This window comes from Hipposideros armiger, unplaced genomic scaffold (genome assembly GCF_001890085.2).
Source record: "Hipposideros armiger isolate ML-2016 unplaced genomic scaffold, ASM189008v1 scaffold_383, whole genome shotgun sequence".
NCBI lineage: Eukaryota > Metazoa > Chordata > Mammalia > Chiroptera > Hipposideridae > Hipposideros > Hipposideros armiger.
Genome location: NW_017731733.1, coordinates 632625 through 655615, shown reverse-complemented (window position 1 = coordinate 655615; position 22991 = coordinate 632625). Strand labels below are relative to the sequence as shown.

The 22991-nt window shown below is 36.5% G+C and overlaps 1 protein-coding gene across 12 annotated transcripts in view; it reads left to right on the top strand.

Moving 5' to 3' along the window:
- SLC39A12 (solute carrier family 39 member 12) overlaps nt 1–22991 on the top strand; it is a 72388-nt gene that overhangs the window by 36491 nt on the left and 12906 nt on the right. For all 12 annotated transcript variants that reach the window (XM_019662950.1, XM_019662949.1, XM_019662947.1 and 9 more), the window contains 3 exons: nt 2157–2223; nt 7215–7373; nt 9456–9643. In XM_019662950.1, coding sequence (XP_019518495.1) covers nt 2157–2223; nt 7215–7373; nt 9456–9643 — 414 coding nt within the window. The remainder of the gene's footprint in view (nt 1–2156; nt 2224–7214; nt 7374–9455; nt 9644–22991) is intronic.

The following is a 22991-nucleotide window of genomic DNA, read 5'->3' as shown; positions in this document are numbered from 1 at the left end:
TGGCAAAATATACAGCAACGTAATCCTTCTGTTTATCAGTTTTTATAAACTACTTGACCTTTAGTTTTCCATTCTGTGTAATCCTTAGCCCTGGCTAGGTGGGTGCAAATAAATGTTGAACAAGGAATTCGTGCATCTAGGAGTGGAGTGTTCATGTCACAATGCCGGGGGAAACTGATTCTGTTCAATGAGGTGTCTCCTAGTTTAAGGGCTTTTGTTACATTGAATTTTCCATGACAAAAATCTTCCATATGAATTCTCAAAACACAACCTCCAGTCAGATTCCAAACAATATTTCCATTCTAATTCTCAAAGTAACAAGTAAAGGGACTGGAAAAATAGGAAAGGGGTATATAATAGTTAGAAAACTTGCCTCCTTAGAACCATGGCTTTGGGGTAGGGGTTTACAGTTCAAGGATAGGTTCCTAACTGAGTAGAGATAAGTAATCTCTTCCTGACACATTGACACAGCAAAAATAGAAGTCTGGCTTTAGATTGCAGATCTAGAGATAACTCAGAGATAGGAACAAAAAAAGCTCCTTTAAAAAATTATTTTAAAAGCTTAATTGTGTTTATTGCTTAGATACTTCACATGTGGCTTGAAAGATCACTTCAGGCTGAGATTAGTTTTAAAATCACTCTAATGATGACCTTATTCATTCTGCTTGAACAAAGGACCCAGAAAACCAAGATGCACAGAAGCAAACCTCTGACGCTCACTTCATGAGTTTGGTTGTATTTGAATATGCTGGCTCACTAATAATATAGTCACCATTTCTTGGGTTATTTCAGCTGCAAGATCAACTTAAGCAAATAGAAATAATATGAGCTTTAGGAATCATTTGGTTCAATTTCCTTTTTTTTCAGGAAGGAGGGGAACTTACAGTCCCTTCCAATCAACAAGGAATCTTGAATGTTTGCCTCTAAATTCCTTTACACAATGTGACAATAGATAGCTTTTTGGAAAAAAATAAATAAATTCTGGAATAAATATTTGAACTCCTGTGTTTTAATGGAACTGTGGAGCTTTTTGATTATAATCAGGCTTTTGATAGAATGTATAAAAAAATCATATTTTTTTTATTTCTAGATCCCCCAATTTCAGGCAAGAGGACTGTCTTCCTCCTCTAACCCTGAATCCCACAGCTCTTAACCTTCTGAATATCCTTGTCCCAAAAACAGCCTTACCTCTTTTGACTAGCTCTAGTATTCTAACATATGCACTTTCAGTTTACTTTCCCTGTTTTACATTAAAAACAAACCAAACCAAACAAACAAACAAAACGATGCTTATGTCTCACATGAAATTTGTCTCCAAGTCGCCACAACTTTGGATGATAGAATTATATGAATATGCTTTTAAAAGAGCATGTTCAAAAGGCAGATAAAATGTATTCTTTTCACATAAGAGAATAAGAATCTGAGGCATAGGGAGGGGAAGTGACTTTCCAGAAATTGAACCATGAGTCAGTCTCTGAAATAAAATCACGTAACCTTAACTCATATATGTCAATGTCAGAATCTCACTTCCCTGTCATATGAAAGGATGAGAAAACTTTAAAATGTTATTATATTTGTCTTTTGTAAGTCCGTGGATCTCCTTTCTTAATTAGCAAGCTTCTTTTACTGACTGGCCAAGCCACAAAAACAGAATATTATCCCATGATGAGTGAAATGAGGTGTTGGGTTGGCATGGAGGGTGGTTCTCCATCCACAATGCGTGATATGCTAACAGGTCAGAAGGTGAATCCTGGGTCCACAACCCACCATGCAGGAGAAGAGCCAAATTAGGTCAAGAACCAAGAATCTTTTTTTTTTTTTTTTTGTCTTCAGCTTTTGGGTTTCATAAAGGCTTACATTATTTAAGAGTCTGAATTACAGACTGTCTCAGTAGCCTCTAGCACTCACTCTGTGAGAGCCTGATCTCCATAAGAGTGCTATTTTCATCTCAGTGCACATAGTACCAAAGCACGCTTGTGGACTCTTAGCCCTACTTTCTATATTTGTTTATGAAATCTAGAAGTTCTAATATTCTCGAGAGTATTAAAATGTCTTTTAAAAAATCAGCATCGCTTCAGATGTTTCATTTGCCAATAAAATGATGGCTGTTGCTTATCTTTCCTCATTTATTATTATTATTTTTAAATTTAAAATAGAAAGGCCCAGAAGATCCCCAGGCCGCTGAAATTCCTATAGGCACGATGACAGTCTCCAACAGAAAATGTGAGTACCCATTAAAAAAAGCTCAACCTTAAATATAGAAAGTGCCATAGAAAAATGTTATGCCTGCTTTCAAATAAATATGTCAAAACCATGTAAATTTCATATTGGGTATGTATTTCATTATTACAACCTTTGCAACAGAATTTTTAATAAAGACTCATTCCTTAGTCTTTCAAACATACCACACATTAACATCAACTTTACTCTTTAAAAATTTTGTTTTCCACAATTGCTCAAAGCTGAGCTAAAAACTTCAATTAGTGTAAATACACATGTGGTTAGCAGAGCTCCTTTAAAATCATGTTTACATGATGATTGAGCCTTTCACTTCCTCTGAAGTCTTGTTGCCATGCAAAATATCTGGCTGCTTGCTGCACAGAAGCCAGAACTCGGGAGGTGAGGTTGGTGGAAAGAAAAGCAGGTTTTATTTAAAAGTGCCAGCATGAAGGGAAGACAGTGGACTCCCAGTCACAAAGACTGCCTTTCTCTCTCAATATCGCCGAAAGGTTTTATAGACACACAAGGAGGGGCAGAAAAAAGCAAGGAGAAGTTGGCCAGGCAACTTCAGAAAAAAGCGCTGCCTAGAGCCTGGTCGGCCCCAGGGTCCAGAGTGATCCCCATACAGATGCAAAAACTCCTCCTATGTTACCGGCCCAGGTGTGCACCCTGGTCTGAAGTGAACAGAACCATTGGAACTGATATGCATAGTAAATACGCGGTAAACAGTCATCAAGTTTTGGTGGGAGGAGAGAGAAGCAAAAAATGGAAAAACAAACTTTCAAAAAGTCCCAAACCAAACCACTGTCAAATCAAATTACCGTATTTTGCTGTGTATAATGCGCTCCCACGTATAATACGCACCCACGGTTTTGGTCCAAGCTTTCAGAGAAAACAAACTTTTGTTTTAATTTTTTAATTCAAAGTTTTGTTTGTTGACATTTAGGTACTTGTTTTTTTGTATTATAAAGGAATTTTAGCATTTATTTTTTTAACATATTATGGTACAAGAAGATTTATGTAACAAATAATTACAAAACACAAGAACAGATACAAGGTACAAGAAATTTTATGCACTGGGAACAAATTTACGATATTTACACAGCATAGAAGGCCAGGAACTCTTCGTTGTTGCAAGTACGTTGTAAGTTCAACAAAATCAGTTATTGGATTCCACGGTATTATTTTGCATACAAATATCGTTGTTGATTTCTAGAGTTACACTTTTAACTCATAGCATAAAGTAATTTTATATAAATAAATAAAACATTTATATAGATATGAAATTAGTACTATGCATGTATAATGAGTTATTTTATATAAATAAAACATATTGATATGGAATTAGTGCTATGCATGTATAATGTGTTATTTTTCCCTCACAAATTTGGGCAAAAAGTGCACATCATGTATGGCAATGTACAGTACATCAGAGGTTTAAATTTCAAATAGAAGATATAGGGTCACCGTTACAGTCTGAAGACATGATTGGTTTTTTTTCTGTCTTCTATCACAGTCTTCTAAAAATTGATCACAAATGTCTGTCTCATTTTTGATGTTGTCATTAAGATGATGGAGTTCAAATCTATGATACCTCATTATTCACATTTTATTCTATTGGATTGTCAGAAAAGTCATGACGTGTTTTTTCTGTTTTTCGTTGCAAAAATGCGTCATGACTCTTCCAACAACCCAATATAATTAAATTGTTCGTATAATTTTCAATCAACCTTTTTCTTTCTATGCCTTTCTGTATTTCTGAATTTAATTTACTAATTTTCAATAGGAATTTATTTCTTTTTGCTTATGTTTTTGAATAATTCTCAGAATTGGTTTTTTTTTGTCTGTTTTGGTTTTCATCAGTTGCTCCTGAATGTTTGCCCCATTTTTATCATTTATATTACCAATTTGTGACACAGCGTCTAAATGTTTCAATGTTAAGCAGCTATGATTAGTTATTCCTATTCTACTGTAATGAATTAGTTACCCAATAATAAAATTAGCTTCCATTTATTGAACAATTATTATATGTCAGCCACAGTAGTAAAAACTAGACATGGATTACCTCATTTAATCATCCTACATTTAATGAGGTAAGAATATTTTCCAAATTACACAAATGAAGAAACCAATTGTTAGAGAAGATAAGTCACTGCCCAAGGTTACATAGCTCGTAAGCTCCAACATGGAGGAATAAGGAAACGCAAACGCACCAACAACTTCCTTGTAATCATTCATTCGTGCATGTATCCATGTGTTTTCTCACCTTCTTTCATTCATTCAAGAAATGTTTGAAGATGTGCCATGTGTCTGGTACTGTGTATGCAGTGGAGAATAAAAATAAGAATGGTCTTTATCTCTAGTTTGTAATGTGGTTGGTGATATAAATTACTGATAAGAACAACCATGATTGTACCAATCACCATTCTAAATGTGTTAGCTACATTAACTCTTGTAATTTATTTGATCAAAATATGTAATTACATAGTCTATCCAATTCTGCTTTCAAGACATCGTTAATACAATTTTTTATTCTAAATCTTTAGTTTCATGAGAAATTTTAGAATGCCTGGCACCTAGTAGGCCGACAATAGGCATTTCTTTGTTTTGTTTTGTTTTTTGTTTTTTGAAAGAAAAAAGAGGAAAGAAGGATCTGTGTAGTCAAATTAGGAGTGGGAAGTGGATGCTAGATCAGGGAGTTACATGGACTTATTCAAATATTTTGTAGCTCTTATATCTTTCTACTTCAGATGTCAAGCTTGGCGTACAGAATGAATAATGAACAACCCAAAATTTGATTACACAATTGCCCTTTTTCCAGGGACATATTGAATTAGCTTCAAATATTTGATTACTTGTTTCATATTACCTCATTGGTGGAGCTCAGCTTGTGTTTCAAAACACAGGATGCGAAACTCCTATCCACGGCCTGATTTAAATAAACAAAAAGCAAAATGATACAAGGTCCAGCCCATGTTTCACTATGGAAAAATCTCTGGTCAGTCAGAAATGTGGAACTCAACATGACTGCCAGGTACATAAGGAAAGGTAAAATATTATCGGTAATTCTGTAATGAATACATTAAATTACCAGTGAGTGCTTGTTGTTTCTTCTGCTGAATAGTGTTTGAATTTTCTTAATATGCACAGTGTGTTCCTTGTGGCTTATATGCAAAAGTGTGTATTTGCCTTGTGGCTTATTACATGTCCATGATTTGACATTTAAGAAAACCCATAATCAGAGATAATAAAATAATAGACAGCAAAAATAGGCCACACTGTTTCTTAGCAGAATATAAATTGGGTAAAAATTTTCCATTTGACTATATGCTACTAATATCAATACTACATGTAGGCATGTGGAAATCCAATTTATTTGTATGCTGCAATGTTGTCAAATGTATTACTTTACATTATTTTATTTTATTATATGTTCACAAAGAAGAGCTTTATTTCTGAAAATTGGCAGGAACAGCTAAGTGACCTGGTGGCATTATTAGATTCTGCAAGCTTCCAGGCAATGCCAATAAGAACTCCCTGAATTCAGTAATTTGATATGTAGTCTGTGTTTTTATGACTGTTGCCTGGAATCTTCTCATTTTTAATAAAGAATAAAATGAATTAGTAAACCACAAGGAGGCTATAAGTCAGTCTCACAGTAATTGTTCTAAATAAAGTATGCTTTTTAGAAGCAAAATCCATGGGGCATCTTTGCAACAGTCAAAACAGCCATTTCCTGGCTGATAGTTTGGGCTATATCTGCTGTTTATTTGACCAAAGTTACTTATTTCATGGTATGGGATATGAAATGAGTCAAACTGTATTTCCCAAATAAAAGCAAATCATATTATAATACAGTCCCGCACAATCTTAGACCATATAATGGAAACCAGGAGGCAACCTCTTTCTGTTTTTGAGTGTACTATTATTAGAATACTGCATTCAATTCTAACAGTAACAATAGCTACTCTTTACACCTGTCACCCAGTATATAGCAACTGAGTAATTAATGAAGTTTTAGATTATGGCAATTGATTTTTTTATTAAATGATATACCTAGGTAGCTTACTGTCAGAATAAGTATTATCTCTGAAATACTTTTTGTATTTCTTAGTCATCCAACTCCATAATTGGGTTATCCTAATCCACAATGTTAGGTTTTTGAAAACAGAAATTCTGCACATTAAAAACTTGAGCCCAATCATGATCTAAATTATTCCATTAATTAACCCCTTATGATCTAAATTAGTTCATTGACTCTCCACTAATCAGATCATGTACATTATGTAACAGAGTCTCACACAAACAGCCTCTCCTTGTTTTGTTCAACATCAGGCTGGTCTAGTACTAAAAGTTATTTTCAGAAAGATAAGAACGTTAAGTAACTGTTCCAAAGCTAACTTTGGGATCAACAGAATTGGTTGTGGTTCTGTCATGGTCAGAGTTGAATGAGGCATTTCAGAAAGCTCATTAACACCAACTAGACAGGGACACACAATGACCACGCACTGGCAGAACATGTACTCCCCCAGGTTGACCCTGGGGACAGTCTGACTCAGAGGGGACAGTTTTGAAAAACAGACTCTCTTTTAATGACATTCTGCAGGTAGGTTCTCAAATTATCTTAAAATGCTTTATGAAAAACACACCTGGAAAGGTCAGTGCTGGTATTTTGTGAGGTTATAACACAAATTATTTTCTTCATTTGGCACAACTGGACAAGGTGATGGAATAGTGAAAGCCAGTGCATAATTTATCTCATGATTAGTCAGACCCATTAAAAAAGCAGCGACCATACATCCAAGCCATGTTGGTTACTATATTTGCAAGTCCAGTCCTTGCTGATTTTGAAAGCTGAAACAAAATGTGGTTACGTAATCTGATGCAATTTAAGAATGTCAAGGCTGAACGGGAACGTTGGTCGTATCTGAAGGATTCCATGATAATATACAGTGCTCTGTTAATGCTTCTCACACCTTTATTTGGTTCTTTAGGCAAATCCATTAGCTTGTTAGCAATCATGATACTGGTTGGGGACAGCTTACATAATTTCGCAGATGGCCTCGTGATAGGAACAGCCTTCTCATCTTCATCTGAGTCAGGAGTGACCACAACAATTGCTATCTTGTGTCATGAAATTCCACACGAAATGGGTAAGCCTGACAGTAGAATCACTGTTTGTTGCTTGTTGAGAACATCATAATATGTTTCTATGTATGGTTTCCCTTTTCCAACATACAATGAAAAGAAGAATACTTTCCTTTCACAATTTATTTAAACATAAGCAGAAAAGAACTAGAAAAGATATCCTATACCTGGAGACAAAATTCTCTTAGACCCTGTGATATTTCCCAGGGTGACTCTTTGGATTCTGGAAACTTCTATATGGGAGAAAGTCTTTCAGAGAAACTTCCTTTCAAAGAACATTGGCAAGGACTTTAAAATATGCATAGTAAGCATGGGAAAAACTTTAAGAGGGGAACTTTACCCATTATGTCAGCAAATAAGCCAATGTGATAAAATAACATTTAAATTAAAGCCAAACCGTGGTTTCATCAACCTTATTAGTACAAGACATCTAAAGCCCAGTGTAAAATTAAAATGACAGGCGAATGGTAGCAGATGTGCATAAGACTCTTTCTGGATAATCGTAATAGCGCTATAATTTAAACCTTGCCTCCCAGAAACCAGGATGACATAGAATAGACATTTATGGAACAGGCCCAGGAAGAGTAGAGGCTGGACCCAGGCATACACATGCCCTAGAGCAGCGGTTCTCAACCTGTGGGTCGCGACCCCTTTGGGGGTTGAACGACCCTTTCACAGGGGTCGCCTACGACCATCGGAAAACAAAAAGATATTTACATTACGATTCATAACAGTAGCAAAATTACAGTTATAGAGTAGCAACGACAATAATTTTATGGTTGGGGGTCACCACAACATCAGGAACTGTATTGAGGGGTCGCAGCATTAGGAAGGTTGAGAACTGCTGCCCTAGAGAGAAGGCTCTTGGCAGTTGCTCTTTCTGCCCCTATTTTCAGAGCTACATTGCCCCCTGGGTCCACCCCTGCCCTCTGGCGTTTAGTGTCTGTTGGTTGAAGTCCTATGGTCAACTCATCATTGACCCATCCCTCTTGAAACAGTTTATTCAAGGTCCTTCTTGACTCCACTGAAATGTGCCTGGTCTGGATATCCTATCTTATGGTCCTGCTTTTCGCTACTATAGTAAAAACACAGGGGAGTGTGATCGTCTGCCACAGGCCAGCGACTAGGAAACTCAGTCCACAGGCTGTCTTTATTGAATTTCAGCCTCTTCTTGATCCCTCCAACTAAGAAATAGAGGCTCTCAGCTAAATAGGTCATTATTATTATTATTATTATTATTATTATTATTATTATTATTATTATTATTTGGAGGAAAGGAGAGAATGTCATTTTTCTAAAATCATTAAGGCCTTAAAACACTTTCTAAAGGAAAAATTTGTTTTGCTAACTAACTTTTGCAATGGTTTCTAAATCTCATATTAAGTAGTTTTCTCTTTTCTAAAAGCAGTTTTTATATAAGTAAGTAAGAAAAGCCCACGTTTACTACCTCATGATTTTGTCTGGTAAATCTCCAGGCAAAAAGATTTAGAAACCTGGGGATAGCAAGTGTTTTATTTTGCATTTATCTAACCTGAAAATGCCACAGGACCACAGGACATCAGTAACTAGAGGGTATGTCAGAGTTCTCTCTGTATATATTATCTTTAGGAGCAGTAAAAGGAGCAGAACTCTTGAAATGTAACTTCCTAATCGCATAATGAGTTAGCTATGAATCCTAGAGAAATATTGGAATATATTTCCAAATATACAGAAGGTGCCAAAAAAATGTATACACCTTTTAAGAAAGGAAAACTATTAAAATTGTAATACTCAATATATACTGATAACAAAAATGAATACAAGTCACGTTTGACTTCTGCAATTACAAGAGGTGCCCAAAGCAGTTACCATCAGCGACCAGACACTTCTGATCACGGCGCAACTACTGCTTGAGCAACATTGACTGAAGTGTCCATTTGTATACATTTTTTTTGGCATCCCCGGTATTAGGAACTATATAACTGATCATTCAGCTTAACTTGCAAAATTGGTCCTAGTTGCTGAAATTTGAAACAACCTGATAGTACATTACCAAAGCCATCACAAGTGAATCGAGAATTATATTTTCTTTTTTCCTGAAATTTCAGGAGACTTTGCTGTGCTCCTAAGTTCTGGACTTCCTGTTAAGATTGCCATCCTGATGAATTTCATAAGTGCTCTGACTGCCTTCATAGGGCTGTACACTGGCCTCTCGGTATCAACTGATCCATGTGTTCAAAACTGGATCTTGACAGTTACTGCTGGGATGTTCTTATATTTATCCTTGGTGGAAATGGTAAGCTTTATGTATTTTCCATTTTGTTTTTCTAAACACTGCAAGTGCAAAGCAGAGGAAAAAGCGATACAATGAAAGGATAGATGGGGAGAAGTAAAGAATGTAGGTAACTACAAAAAAACTAAAGAAATAGTCTGTGTAATCCAAAAAAGTAAGCTTGTAGGTAGAAGGAACATAATTTGAGATACAGAAAATGTTGACATTCTTTTAGTGAATTTAAGTGGGATGAATGAAACCTTTATAATTGTCAAAAAGTGATCCTCATTTGATTCTGCTCTGACTTTACATCTATATATGATGCCTATATTTTCAGCTGAAAAAATGAAAAGTTTTGTTAAACAGCCAGCTATTTTTTTTTTTTTAGCTGAGCCATCCTGCCACCTGTTGACAGCTCAGCGGCTGCTCAGCGTGGGCTGGACTCGAACTGCTGTTGCTCAGAGCTCAAACTCTTGAGTGAGCTCTTAACCAACTGAGCCACTTGGCCAGCCGTAGCCAGCTATTTTTTTTATACAACTCAATTTGTCATTAAATTAAATAGCTGTTTAACTTAATTAACCAACTGTACTTTAAATAATAATGCTATAATCTTTAAGTTTTAATTACCAAAGGGTTATTATGTGGTAAAATGAAGAAGGTTGTTATAATATTGGATCTCTAAAATTGCAATGTATTTTTCCTTAGGAGGTCCTTGCTGACACTCATGATAATTCAGTCATCACTTTTTATCCTTTGTAAAAAATCTTATGAAGAAACTAAACCTGGGAAATATCACTTTTTTTGGTCACTTAAATTGTGGTTTTCTATTGATTCTTAGTCTTATATACTTCTTTTGTTAATTTGTCATTTTTATTTGCCTTATTCCAACCCATGAGAAAAGATCATCATTCTAACTTTCACCTTAAGATATTTAAGTTAGAAGAAATTTAATAGAAGCTGACCTTAAAAATAAAAGACTGGTTTATCTTATGAAAGAAAAATGTTTCATAAGGAAAAAAATCTGGAAGGCAGAAACCTGTGCTGATAGAATCAGAATAACAGTGCATTCTTTTTTTTTTTCATTTTTTAATTATAGTTGACATTCAATATTAGTTTCAGGTGTACAGCATAGTAGTTAGACTTTTATATAACTTACAAAGTGATTCCCCCTAACTAGTCTAGTACCCACCTGGCACTGTACATAGATATTACAACATTATTGACTATATTCCCTGTTCTTGAAGTAGAATTCAAAAGGGGGCTCTTCAGGTGAACAGCACCACTTTAAATTCCATTGTAAAGAAGGCTTCTGACTTTCTGGTTGTTTTTCTTAAATCTCATGAGATTCAACTAGATGAGGTAAATACCAAAATATACTTCCATATTTAGAAATGTTCTTACATGTTATTTATGATACTCAGAAAATTGCCTAGTCTTGATAGTGAAGACAGCTAAAAGTGGGATGAATTTTACCCCCATCCCCAAACCACAATCAATGTACAGAATCCTTCAATTCTTCCAGTGTGAGAAATCTCAATTTTCTAGCCTTTTGTGACTTTAAAAGCATACTGTCATTCGTCAGTAAATTTTACAAGCTACTTTTGTTTAAAATGTCTATATATCAGTCTTCAAATTCATTCTTGAGGCTCCTGATTTTCAGCTTTCTATTTCTGATTTCTTTAGTCTTTCTGAGTCAGTTGGTGGCAGTTGTTATATTCTTTTGAAGTTTATTCTGGTTTTTGTTGTTGGTGGTGGTGGTGCTGGTGTTTTGTAAACACAGTCTGAATCTCTCTTCAAGTGTGATGGATATATACCTAGTCATATGTAGTCAATCATTTCTCTTTTTTAGGGAGTTGAGCTGAGAAGATTATCAAGAACCATTTGTCATGTAGAATCCTAAACTAAATATGTTGTTTTCCCCTTAATGTGTCTCCTCTTGATCTTGTAAGGGTGAGCAATTGCTTGTAACAAAGAAATGTGGCTGATAGTCTATGAGATTCCAACTAGAATAAAGCTTGACCTTATTACAAATTACTACTGGCCAAGGAAAAACCAGCATCCTGGCAAAAAGACAGGAAATAAAATGTTCTGAGTTTCCTGGGGCTACTTCCTATAATCCAAGTCACTTGCTCTCACGGCCTTTTGAGTAGAACTGTCACATAGCAGCAAGCTTAACCGGTGCTGTACTCTGGGGCGATGCCAAAGAAAATAGTCTCTTGTCATTTAAAGGGAAGAAAACAAGGTTTCGCGACTCTGTAAATAGCAAAGAAAAGAAATGACAACAACTAAAGGCTAAGGGGGAATACTTTTATACACGGGATATTTACTAAACCCTGGATTTACCAGCAGCGTTAATGTGAAAAGACTGGTTAGATTTTTGCTTTGCTTGTTTGTTTCAAAGAAATTGGGTGAGTTATTTCAAACTCTGAAAAGAAAAAGAACCAGGGGTAAAAATGGGGCCATTAGCAATGAAGTTAACAAGCAAGAAAGTCTTCCCTTGGGAAATCTGCCAGCCTAAATTCTCCAAAGTGGTATTGCCTTATCCAAGCACACTAACCCCCAGTTGCGTTGAATGGTTGCTAAAGAAAGTTAAGAATGTAGCTCTGGGTGGCCAGCGGAAATTCATTCTTGGTTATAAAGACAGGGTTTCCCCCAAGCAGAGGTTGAGACAAAGGCTCGGGTGAAGGCAGTTCATTTGGGAGGTGATCCCAGGGAGCAGATCAGGTGAGGCGGAGAATGATGAAAAGCAAATCAATGCGTTTTTATTAAATTCACCACTACTATGGGGGATCCCTAACATAGGACCTTCTGCAGGGCCCCCCACCCCCATTGTTCAGAGCTGGCCCCACAAGCATTATCCTCCACACTTTCAGGTTCTGCCTACCTGAGTGCCAAGGAAGTTCCCATGGCAGTCCCATTACATCACATCAGGGCAGGAGAATTAGGAATGAATGCAGTGTGGGCCTGAAGGAACGCAGTGTGGGTTCTGTGCAGAACACATCAACACCGTCTTGGATCTGTCTCTGCAGCAGTGACTGGGGTGAGAGATGGGACTGAGAGAACACGAGGTAGCACACAAGTGACGTCCATTAACAGTTGACCCCTTCCACCACTCAGATAAGCTCATGGTCTCCTTTACTGATAAGCCTCATCTATCTCAAAGTCCCTTCAGGGTGGTAGCTGGCCTTGAGGACGTATTTGATATGTATCAGCTCTGTGTTCCAGCCCCCAGTCTCGATTCTCCTCACCTTCATTCAGGCAACACTTGGGCTGAGTTAGATTTCTTTCCTCAAAGAGCAAGCCAGGTCTCCACTGAGAGACCTGCTTTGACCTTGTCAGGCTGCATTTCCTGTAGTTGCCTGTTCACCATTTTCACCAGCCATGGAAGCACTGAGAGATGCTTCAAAGAATCCCCAGGTTTCTGGATATGTTCCTTGCTTACTCCATTGTATCACAGGACCCCAACTCCCCATGGTAACCAGTAACAGGTCTACCAATGTTGTAACTCTTTCTCCATTGGTTGATCCATTGGCCTGAGGAGCTCCAATGACCAGGTGGTAGTAACAACTTCAAATTCAGTAGAAATATTCTCTGGTGTACTGTCTTCATGAATAAGGACCTGGGGTCTGGCCGTGTGACAGTATGTAGGAACAAGAAGCACAGGTTTCACAAGTGGCAATGATTGAATTCCATTGCTTCATGATTTTCTCTATGGTTTCAGCTCTTATCTCTATTATCTCCTTCCTCGTACTCATATTGCACTTAGTTTTCTGTTTATTTTCTTGATTTAGGAAGTGGAATGATATATTATTGATTTTAAATCTTCTAACATAAGCATTGAAAGTGATAAATTTCCCTCTAGCGCTACTTTAGCTGAATTCCATAGATTTTAATGTTGTGTTTTCAATACTGACCATTTTGAAATGTTTTTTAATTTCCCATATAGTTGTTTTGGAGCCATATGTTATATAGAAGTATGTTGCCTAATTTCTCAATATTTGGAACTTTTCTGAATATCTTTTAGCTATTGACTTTAATTCCTTCATAGTCAGAGCATATACTCTATATTATTTTAGTCCTTGAACATGTTGAAACTTGTTTTGTGACCCAGCTTATGGTCTATCCTGGTGAATGGCCCCATGTGCTTTTGAAAAGTCCATGAGTGCAGCCAGTTGTTGGGTGTGGGGCTCGTGAATGTCGGACGAGTTGATAGTGTTACTCATATTTTCAAATGTACTGATTTTTCTCTCTACTTGTTCTCTTAGCTATTGAGGAAGTGATGTTAAAATATAAACCTATATTTGTGGGTTTGCCTATTTTGTTATTAGTTTTATCAATGTTGCTTCGTGCGTTTGAATCTCTGTTATTAGATACATGCATGTTTAAGGTTGTTATGTCTTCCTGATGAATTGATACTTTTTACACACCAAAAGGTCCCTCTTTATCTCTGGTACTACTCCTTGTCTTGAAGTCTTCTTTGTCTGGTGTTAAAATAGTCGCATCTGCTTTTCTGCTCGTTGTTTGCACAGAATATCTTTTCCATTCTTTTATCTTCCACCTGTCTGTGGAAAGCAAGTGGTGGTGCCTTGATAGGATATGTAAAATGTCACATAGCAGAAGCATCTGATATAACCAGTAATCCCTGTGATGGATGGGTTAGCATCCATTCATCCACTTTCTCTAAATCTTATTTATAACCATATCTATTTGTTTGCTATCTTTTTCAGTCCTGTGTTTGCTACAAAGATTTCATGAGATTTGTTCTCTACAGATATAATGACCTATCCCCCAACCCAAAGATACACATGTTCTAATCTTGGGAACCTGTGGCTATATTACCTGATATGTCAGAAAGGACTTTGTGGATGTGATTAAATGCCTATAGGACCTTGAGAGGGGGAGATTATCCTCGGTTACCTGGTGGTTCCAATCTAATCACATGACTCCTTCAAAGTGGGAAATCTTGACCATCTGGGGTCAGAGAAATAGATGTGATGCCAGAAGGAGAGTCAGAGAGGTTTGGCGTTGCTGACTTTGAAGATGGAGGAAGGGGTCCAGGAACCAAGGGGTGTGGACAGTCTCTAGAAGCTGGAAAAGGCCAGGAAACAGGTTCTCCCCAGGTCCCCAGAATGGAGGACAGCCCTGCTGACACCTTGGTCTTGGCCCGCTGACCCTGTCAGATAATAAATTTGTGTTGTTTTAAGCCACCAGGTTAGTGATAATTTGTTAACGGCAGCCACAGAAGACAAATGTATCTTTGCACTACTCACCTTGGTTAAATGTGCCTGATAACAGAGCCAGCTATGTCGGAGTATCTTATTCTGTCCGAGAACTGAAAGTTCCTTGGAAGAAAATTCTCACAACTGAAGGTCAGGAGGACTTCCAGGCTCTACCTTCTCTAACATTTACAGAATTGGTCAATAGGAAGAAAAGACAGGCTGTGGAATTTTTTTTTTCCAGCAGTTTGGATGAGAGATTTTATTTTTAACGAATATGATTATTTAAAGAATAAATTAATTCATTTAAAAAAACTTAAATAGGCTATGCCAAGAAAAGGTTTATTTTGGATCTGGAACAAGTTTCAAACCTTTAGGCATTTTTCCTAAGGTTTTAGATCCTGTGACACTGTTTCCATAGCAACAGGCCCATAGCAACCTCAAGGGACTGTCACTATGGATGTAACTGGAGATGTCCCTAGAATTGGGGGAACTGGACAACTGCCCAGGATCTAATACATTAATGACACCCAAGCTGACAGTGGAGGAGCTGTAACTCAGAGAGTCAGGTAGTGGAGAAGGGAGCCTCACCAACATGACAAAACAAAATAACACTGAGGTGCCCCCTCCATGTACATCAAGACAAATTAGTTGAGACTAACCTTATTCCCAGCCTCTTCCCTCTACTCATCTCCTGTACCACACAGTTTTCCTGATCTCTTCCCGATTCCCTCTGTCCTTTTTTTTTTGGATGCTCTTTTACAACTTTTCTTCCTCATCAAGATTATTACTAACATTCCTTCAATCTTCATTTCTCTTATATAATAATGAGATTATAGATTGAAGAACAATCACCTAAGGCAATTTGCTTATCTACCTGCTTCTGGGAAGTGTCTCCTCCAGGTAAAAAGTCACAGCCTGGAGTGTTTTCCCATTCCCAGATTTTTTTCTTGTATGAAAGGTAGGGTAAAGAGTATTTTGAATTTGAACTTAAGATCCTGTGCTTTTAAAATGTACTCCCTCATTGGGAGTACATTCTCGGCCTTTTGGCTAAGATTGAGAGTAAAATATACTGAAACACACAACAATAAGATTTGAGCATGGAGCCCAGTCAATAAGTAGAATTATCCAGACAAAGAGCATTCATTGGCTTCTCTACAATGATTTTGTTTCAGTAAACATTACAGCTTCAAGATGGTAAAATTGGTGAGAAGAACATAAATTGACTGACAAAACAGCCATCTTTCTAGCTAGGCTTCTCCTCTTAATCACACAACTAGAAAATTAAGCAAAATAGAATCGTGTACTTAGAGGATATTGATCCTATTTCCTTTCCCTATCATTCTTTTTCTTTAAAGATTTTTATTGGGGAATTGGGGGATGGGAACAGCACTGGGGAATTGGGGAAGGGGAACAGACAAGTTGCTGTCCTTTTGTTCTTCAGTCTAGTTGTGGAGGACGTTGCTTCACTGGCCCAAGTTGGCACCATCGTTGCGCTCTTCCAGGGCGAGGCAGATCAGTCACCAGCTTCTGGACAGCCACTCACGGAGGCTGCTGGCTACACACGGTAGCCCATGGCAACCCACTGCAGCAGGGGCTCCAGCCTATGCCGTCGCCGGCGACTCACGGCAGCCCAGCTCCAGGTTGAGCTGTTGTTCAGCATCTTAGCTGAAGAGGACAGTGTCACTGGCCCTCATATGTGGGATCCAAACCGGGGCCCTCTGGCGTCTCAAGCCAGGTCTTAACCATCGCGCCACTCGGCCAGCCCTCCCCATTCTTTATCTTCCAATTTGTTGAGTTTGATTTTCTTTCTCATAGAAATCTAGATAAATCCAGTGCAATTCAGCTAATCTATAACCAGCAAGTTGTTTCTGGTAAATGGGTCCTTTTTCCATTCACAAAACTGGTAAGCTTTCCTTTTTTTGTAGTTTGGCAATACCTAGATGTAATGCCCTTTAAACAATATCCATCCATAGAAAATGGATATTTTGTTTGAAAAAGTCATATAAAATAATACTGGCACACATAATTGCTTTCAACATATATTGTACTTGAAATCAATGAATGCACTGACACCATTTCAAATACTCTTTTGCTGTGAAAAAAAATGACAAGCATTTAAAAACCATTTCAGGCAGCAAAATAATATAATTTAACATTCACAATTATTTCTTCACAAGAGCAAAAAGGAGGAATCATTCTTATCAATAATTTTTAAAGATTTCTATTCTCTTTCTCTAAACATCAGTCAAACCCTACACTTCAATATTTTCTACTGAGAAAATTATTAAATAGACCCAACTTGGATGAATGCTGACCTCTGTAATTTACAAAAATTGACCACCAGAAATATTTGTGCTTTTCTACTACTTATGACTCTTTTCTTCTAGCTAGTCTTAAATTATGTGTGTGAGACAAACACACACACACACACACACACACACACACACACACACAAATATATATCTTCCAAAGTAATCCATTTCTTGGAAAATGCCAAAGCTGGTTGATGGCTCTCTTTGCTGAGCTATACAATTAAGAATTTTTCTAACTGAATCACTTTCCCTAAAGAAAAAATAGTGAGGTGAATTGTTAAATACGAGTGAAAAGCAGGTAATATTTTTGTCTCTTTTAATTGTGTGTGACAATGATGTGGTCTTCGTCTTACAACTGTTTCAAAACAGACCATTTTATTTATCTTCTCCTGCAAACTGCTTCATGAATGTCTTTGGGAAGATACCATTGAGAAGTTAGAAGTCTATAACATCCTATATTTAAATATTCAACAAATAAAATATCTAATGCTGAATTTTAAAAAGTAACCTTGAGATAAGCCTTCAATTTGGTGATTTCAGATAGTGAGCACTGTGGTCCTTGCTTTGTTGCTTGATAAGAAAACTTAGAACGACTGTATTAAATTATTCTGTGAACAAAGGTGCTAATTTCAAAAGACCTAAATTCAAAACAAGACCTACTGGTGTCAATGAGAACAAATCTCCCTTTTTCAGGATATTGTTGTATCAACATAGTAATCTGTGTTGAGGGTCTTACTATTAATAATCAAATCGGATGCTATTGTAAAAGGGAATGCACTGTTAATATCCCCCTTAACAGTGCTGGTAAAAGGGATAACAGAGAAAATGAATTCAATAAAACAAAGCAGGAAAATTTACATAATAAAAGAATAGATTATGTTGAAGCCACACCCAGATTTACTGAATTAAAATCTTAGGAGATTGTTAAAAGCAAGAACTGATACAACATTTTCCAGCAAATATTCCAGAGAAAACTTTAATTCTCCATAATATTGTAGAAAGAGAAATCCAGCAGGGCCCTCCTGAGATTCTGAAGCTGATGAAACCTCGACTCCATGGGTAAGCAGCTTTCCCCAGCCAGGTCCAGCCAAGGGGACAGACAGCTAGGTTCCTTAAAGAAAACAAGACTCTAGACTTCCCTCTGCTGTCTCTATCTTATCTCTACCAGACAATCACAAAGAAATTCAAAGTAGTCCACTCTGCAGACTCTCAAAACAAGAGATTCTGATCCTTGAGAAATTAATTATTTTATGGTTATTAATTAAGCATGAGGACATGAGAGCTGAGTTTATTGTCTTAGTCCATTTAGGCTGCTATAACAACAACAAACAGAAAACCCCAGAGATTAAATGGTTTAAACAACAAACATTTGTTCTCACAGTTCTGGAGGCTGAGAAGTCCAAGATCAAGGTGATGGCAGATTTGAAGAGTGGTGGCTCCTAGTTGCTAGATGGCCATCTTGGATCCGCACAGGGTAGCAGAGAGAAGTGAGCTCTCTCAGGACTGTTATGAGGGTACTAACTCCTTCATGGGAGCCCCACCCTCAGGACCCCCTCTAACCCTCAGCACCTTCTGAAGGCCCCATCTCCTAATTCCATCACACTGGGATTATGCATTTGAGTTCCAACATATGTATTTGGAGGGAACACAAACATTCAGTCCATACATTTAAATTCTGGGACTTTGAGATCTAAACATAACATTTCATGCTTCTCAGTGCAAAGTGATTACAGTGAATCCTTACCAGGCAGTAAATGACACCTCTTCCTATCACATAGTTTCAAAGAGGTAATCTAAATACTGCTTATGTAATATTATGATAAGCTAAAGAGTTAAAGCAAAGTTTCTGAAGCCTTAGAGAGAGAGAGAGAGAGAGAGAGAGCACTAATTGTAAAATATTCATAACATAAAATTTACCACTTGAACCATTTTCAGGTGTACAGTCCAATGGCATTAATTACATTCACATTGTTGTGCAACCATCACCACCGTCTGTCCATCTCCGGAATGCTTTTCATCTTTCCAAACAGAAACTCCATACTCATTCAAGAGTAACTCCCCATAGCCCCTGACCCTACTCCTTGGCACCCACCATTCTACTTTCTGTCTCTGTGATTTCGACTATTCTACGTACTTCATGTAAGTGGAATTATATAATGTTTGTCCTTTTGTGACTGGCTTATTTTAAGGTCCTCAAGGCTCATCCAGGTCATGCGTGTGTCAGAATTTCCTTCCCTTTTGATGCTGAATAATGATCCATTGTATGTATGTATGTGTATGTGTATATGTATATATTTGTATCCACACACATACACACACAACATTTTGTTTGTGCATTTATTTGTCTGTCAATGAACACTTGGGTTGCTTTCACGTTATGGCTATTGTGAATAATACTGCTGTGAACACAGGTGTACAAATATCTCTTGAAGTTCCTGCTTTCAATTCTTTTGTGTATATATCTAGTAGTGGAGTTGCTGAATCATATGGTAATGTTATTTTTAATTATTTGAAAACCACCACACTGTTTTCCAGAGTCACTGCACCATTTTACACCCCCACCAATAGTGCACAAGTGTTTCACTTCCTCCGTATTCCTGCCAACACTTCTTATTATCTGTATTTTGAAAATAGTGATCATAATGGGTGTGAGGTGATAACTCATTGTGGTTTTCATTTGCATTGCCCTAATGATTAATGATGTTGAGCATCTTTTCATGTGCTTACTGGTCTTTTGTGTGTCTTCTTTGGAGAGATCTATTCATGTCCTTCGCTCATTTTTAATTGGGTTTTGTTGTTATTGCGAGTTGTATAAGTTCTTTAGATATTCTGAATATTAACCCCTCATCAGATATGATTTGCAAATATTTTCTCCTGTTCCATGGGTTGCCTTTTTACTGTTTATAGTGTCCTTTGATTCATAAAATATTTTAATTTTGATGAAATACAATTTATCTATTTTTTCTTTTGTTGCCTGAGCTTTTAGTGGCATATTCAAGAAATTATCACAAAATCTAATGTTATGAAGCGTTTCCCCTATGATTCCTTCTAAGCATTTTGTGGTTTTCAATCTTATATTTACGTCTTTGATCCATCTTCAGTTTATTTTTGTATATGGTTAAAGTAAGAGTCCAACTTTATTCTTTTGCATGTACATATCTAGTTTTCCCAATACCATTTATTGAAAGGATATTTGACCCCTATTTAATTTTCTTGGCACTCTTTTCAAAAATCAGCTGCCTGTACATGTAAGAATTTATTGTTTGGCTCTCTACTGTATTCCATTGGTCTATAAGCCTGTCTTTATGCCAGGACCACACTAGTTTGATTATTGTAGCTTTGTTTTGAATAAGTTTTGAAATAAGAAGGTATGAGACCTCCAACTTTGTTGTTTTTCAAGATTGTTTTAGCTATTTAGGGTCTCTCAATATTCTATATAAATTTTAAGATGGATTATTTTTATTTCCACCAAAAAAGGTCATTAGGATTTTGGTATGAATTACATTAAATCTGTAGATCACTTTACCTATTATTGATGTCTTAACAATATTAAGTTTTCCAATCAATGAATATGGTATGTCTTTATTTGTCTCTCTTATTTCTATCAGCAACACTTTATAGTTTTTAGTGAATAAGTCATTCGCCTTCTTGGTTAAGTTTATTCCTATTTTATTTTTTCGATGCTGTTGCAAATGGAATTATTTTCTTAATATCTTTTACAGATTGATCACTGGTTGTGTATAGGAATGCAATGGATTTTTATGTGTTGATTTTGTATCTTACAACTTTGCTGAATTTTTAAATTATATTGTACTGTGACATCTTGAGAGGAAACAAGAGTACTGGTACTGGGAAACACATTTTTATTTAACAGAAAGACATGTTTTATAAGTAGTATTTTTTAATGTAATGCTACAGTGAATAAAATTGTATTCATTAAAAACATCTACAAGTCAAAAGGATTTCATTATTAATCTCATAAGCCCATTTCCCTTGCTTTGTTTTTTAAACTCACTAGAAACAGAAATCTGCTGCAATTTTATCCACTGTTTTTCTCTTCTTCCTCAATTTTAAGTTGTATAACTAGATAAACATGTATTGATTAGAATTGGTAAATAAAAGAAACCTCTGTTGTTTCTCAAAGTTAAAAGGGATGATGTTTCCTTAAATTCATAATGAGGACTGTATGGCCAATTTGATCCTTGTGTGATTATTCATTCATGGAGCAACTTTCTGGTATTTTTATGAAGTTTGTGATAGTGAATGCCAAATTCAGTGTTAATTGCTCACTAGGACTAACATAGGTGATTTATGAATTCAATTCTTCTGAAGTTTATTGAGTGCATAAGATGATCACTGCTATGAAGAGGTAGGCTATGCATGGCTTCAGGTTGTCACCAATCTGGAAGAATAGCAAAAAGGTCATGTGATTGCCTCTGTGATAGAACTGACCAAAATGAGTAAGTTGGTCAGCCAGTGCCTGGAAGAAAAAAGATAAACAAAAGTCAGCTCATTGATTTTTGGGGATTCATAAAAGCCCAACAGTCTTTCTAATTTACCAATTTTCCAGCAAGCGGTGATCTCATGGAAGACTTCTTTAGAAAATTCCCTTGGAGACAGTGCATGGATAAAGGATTATACAGACTGAGTGTTAGGTTTTGCAAACATTGGATAAACTTTTGGGTGTCATTAAGAACTGCAATAAATCTACCTACCTATCTATTGAATACAAGGACTCCTACATGTCACTTTATAATCATTTTTAGATAACATGTTGTCAATGAACCATCAAATGACCCTTCAACCAATTAAGAGAAAAATTAGTGAATGCCTTAACATTGTCCTAAATATGTGGATGAGTGACTATTCAAAATATTAATTTTTTTCTCTTGTCTGTTTGAAAATATAGAAATGTTCTCGTGGTTCTTCACAGCCATGATGATCATTTGAAAAAAAAAATCTAGGTATATTAATGGTATAAGACTATGAAAAATACTTGGAAAAACTCTTCCTCTTCTGGGTATAAATAGAAGACTTTCAAATGGCACTTATCTAGTTTGGCTTTAGATACCAAACAGTCCAGTAACTCAAATTATGCTTTAGTTTGTCCTTCTCCTTCTTTTTTTTATTTTTTATTTTTTATTTTTAGCACAATAGGAATGTGTGGGTGGGACAGAAAAAATACAGAATGATCCATAACCATTATAATTTGTCTCCTGGCAGGCCTATCGTTCCCAACCAAGATAAGGGTGTTTCTTTAATTTATACTAGGCTTAGATAATAATGTTTTTTATTTTTGTCTGCACTGTTTACGATGGTTGCCACTATCCACATGTGGCTATCCCACTGAGCACTTGAAATGTGGTAAGTGTGACTGTGAAATGAATTTTTTACAGTTAATAAACTTTATTTTTAGAGCAGTTTAAGGTTCACAGCAAAATTGAGCAGAAAGAACCAAGAATTCCCATATAACTTCTGACCCACACATGCACACCTTCCCCCATCATCGACATTTCACACCAAGTGGTACACTTGTTACAATTGATAAAAATACACGGACATATTATCATCCAACGTCCATAGTTTACTTTAGGCCTTATGGTTGGGGTTGTACATTCTATGTACATCATTCAGAATAGTTTCCCTGTTCTAAAATGCCCCTGTGTTTTGCCTATTCATCCCTCTTTCTCTATTAACCTCTGGCAGCCACGAATTTTTTTGTCACCTTTGTAATTTTGCCTTTTCCAGAATGCCATATAATTGGAATCATACAGTATGTGACTTTTGAGATTGGCTTCTTTCACTTAGTGATATGTATTTAAGGTTCCTCCATGCATTTTT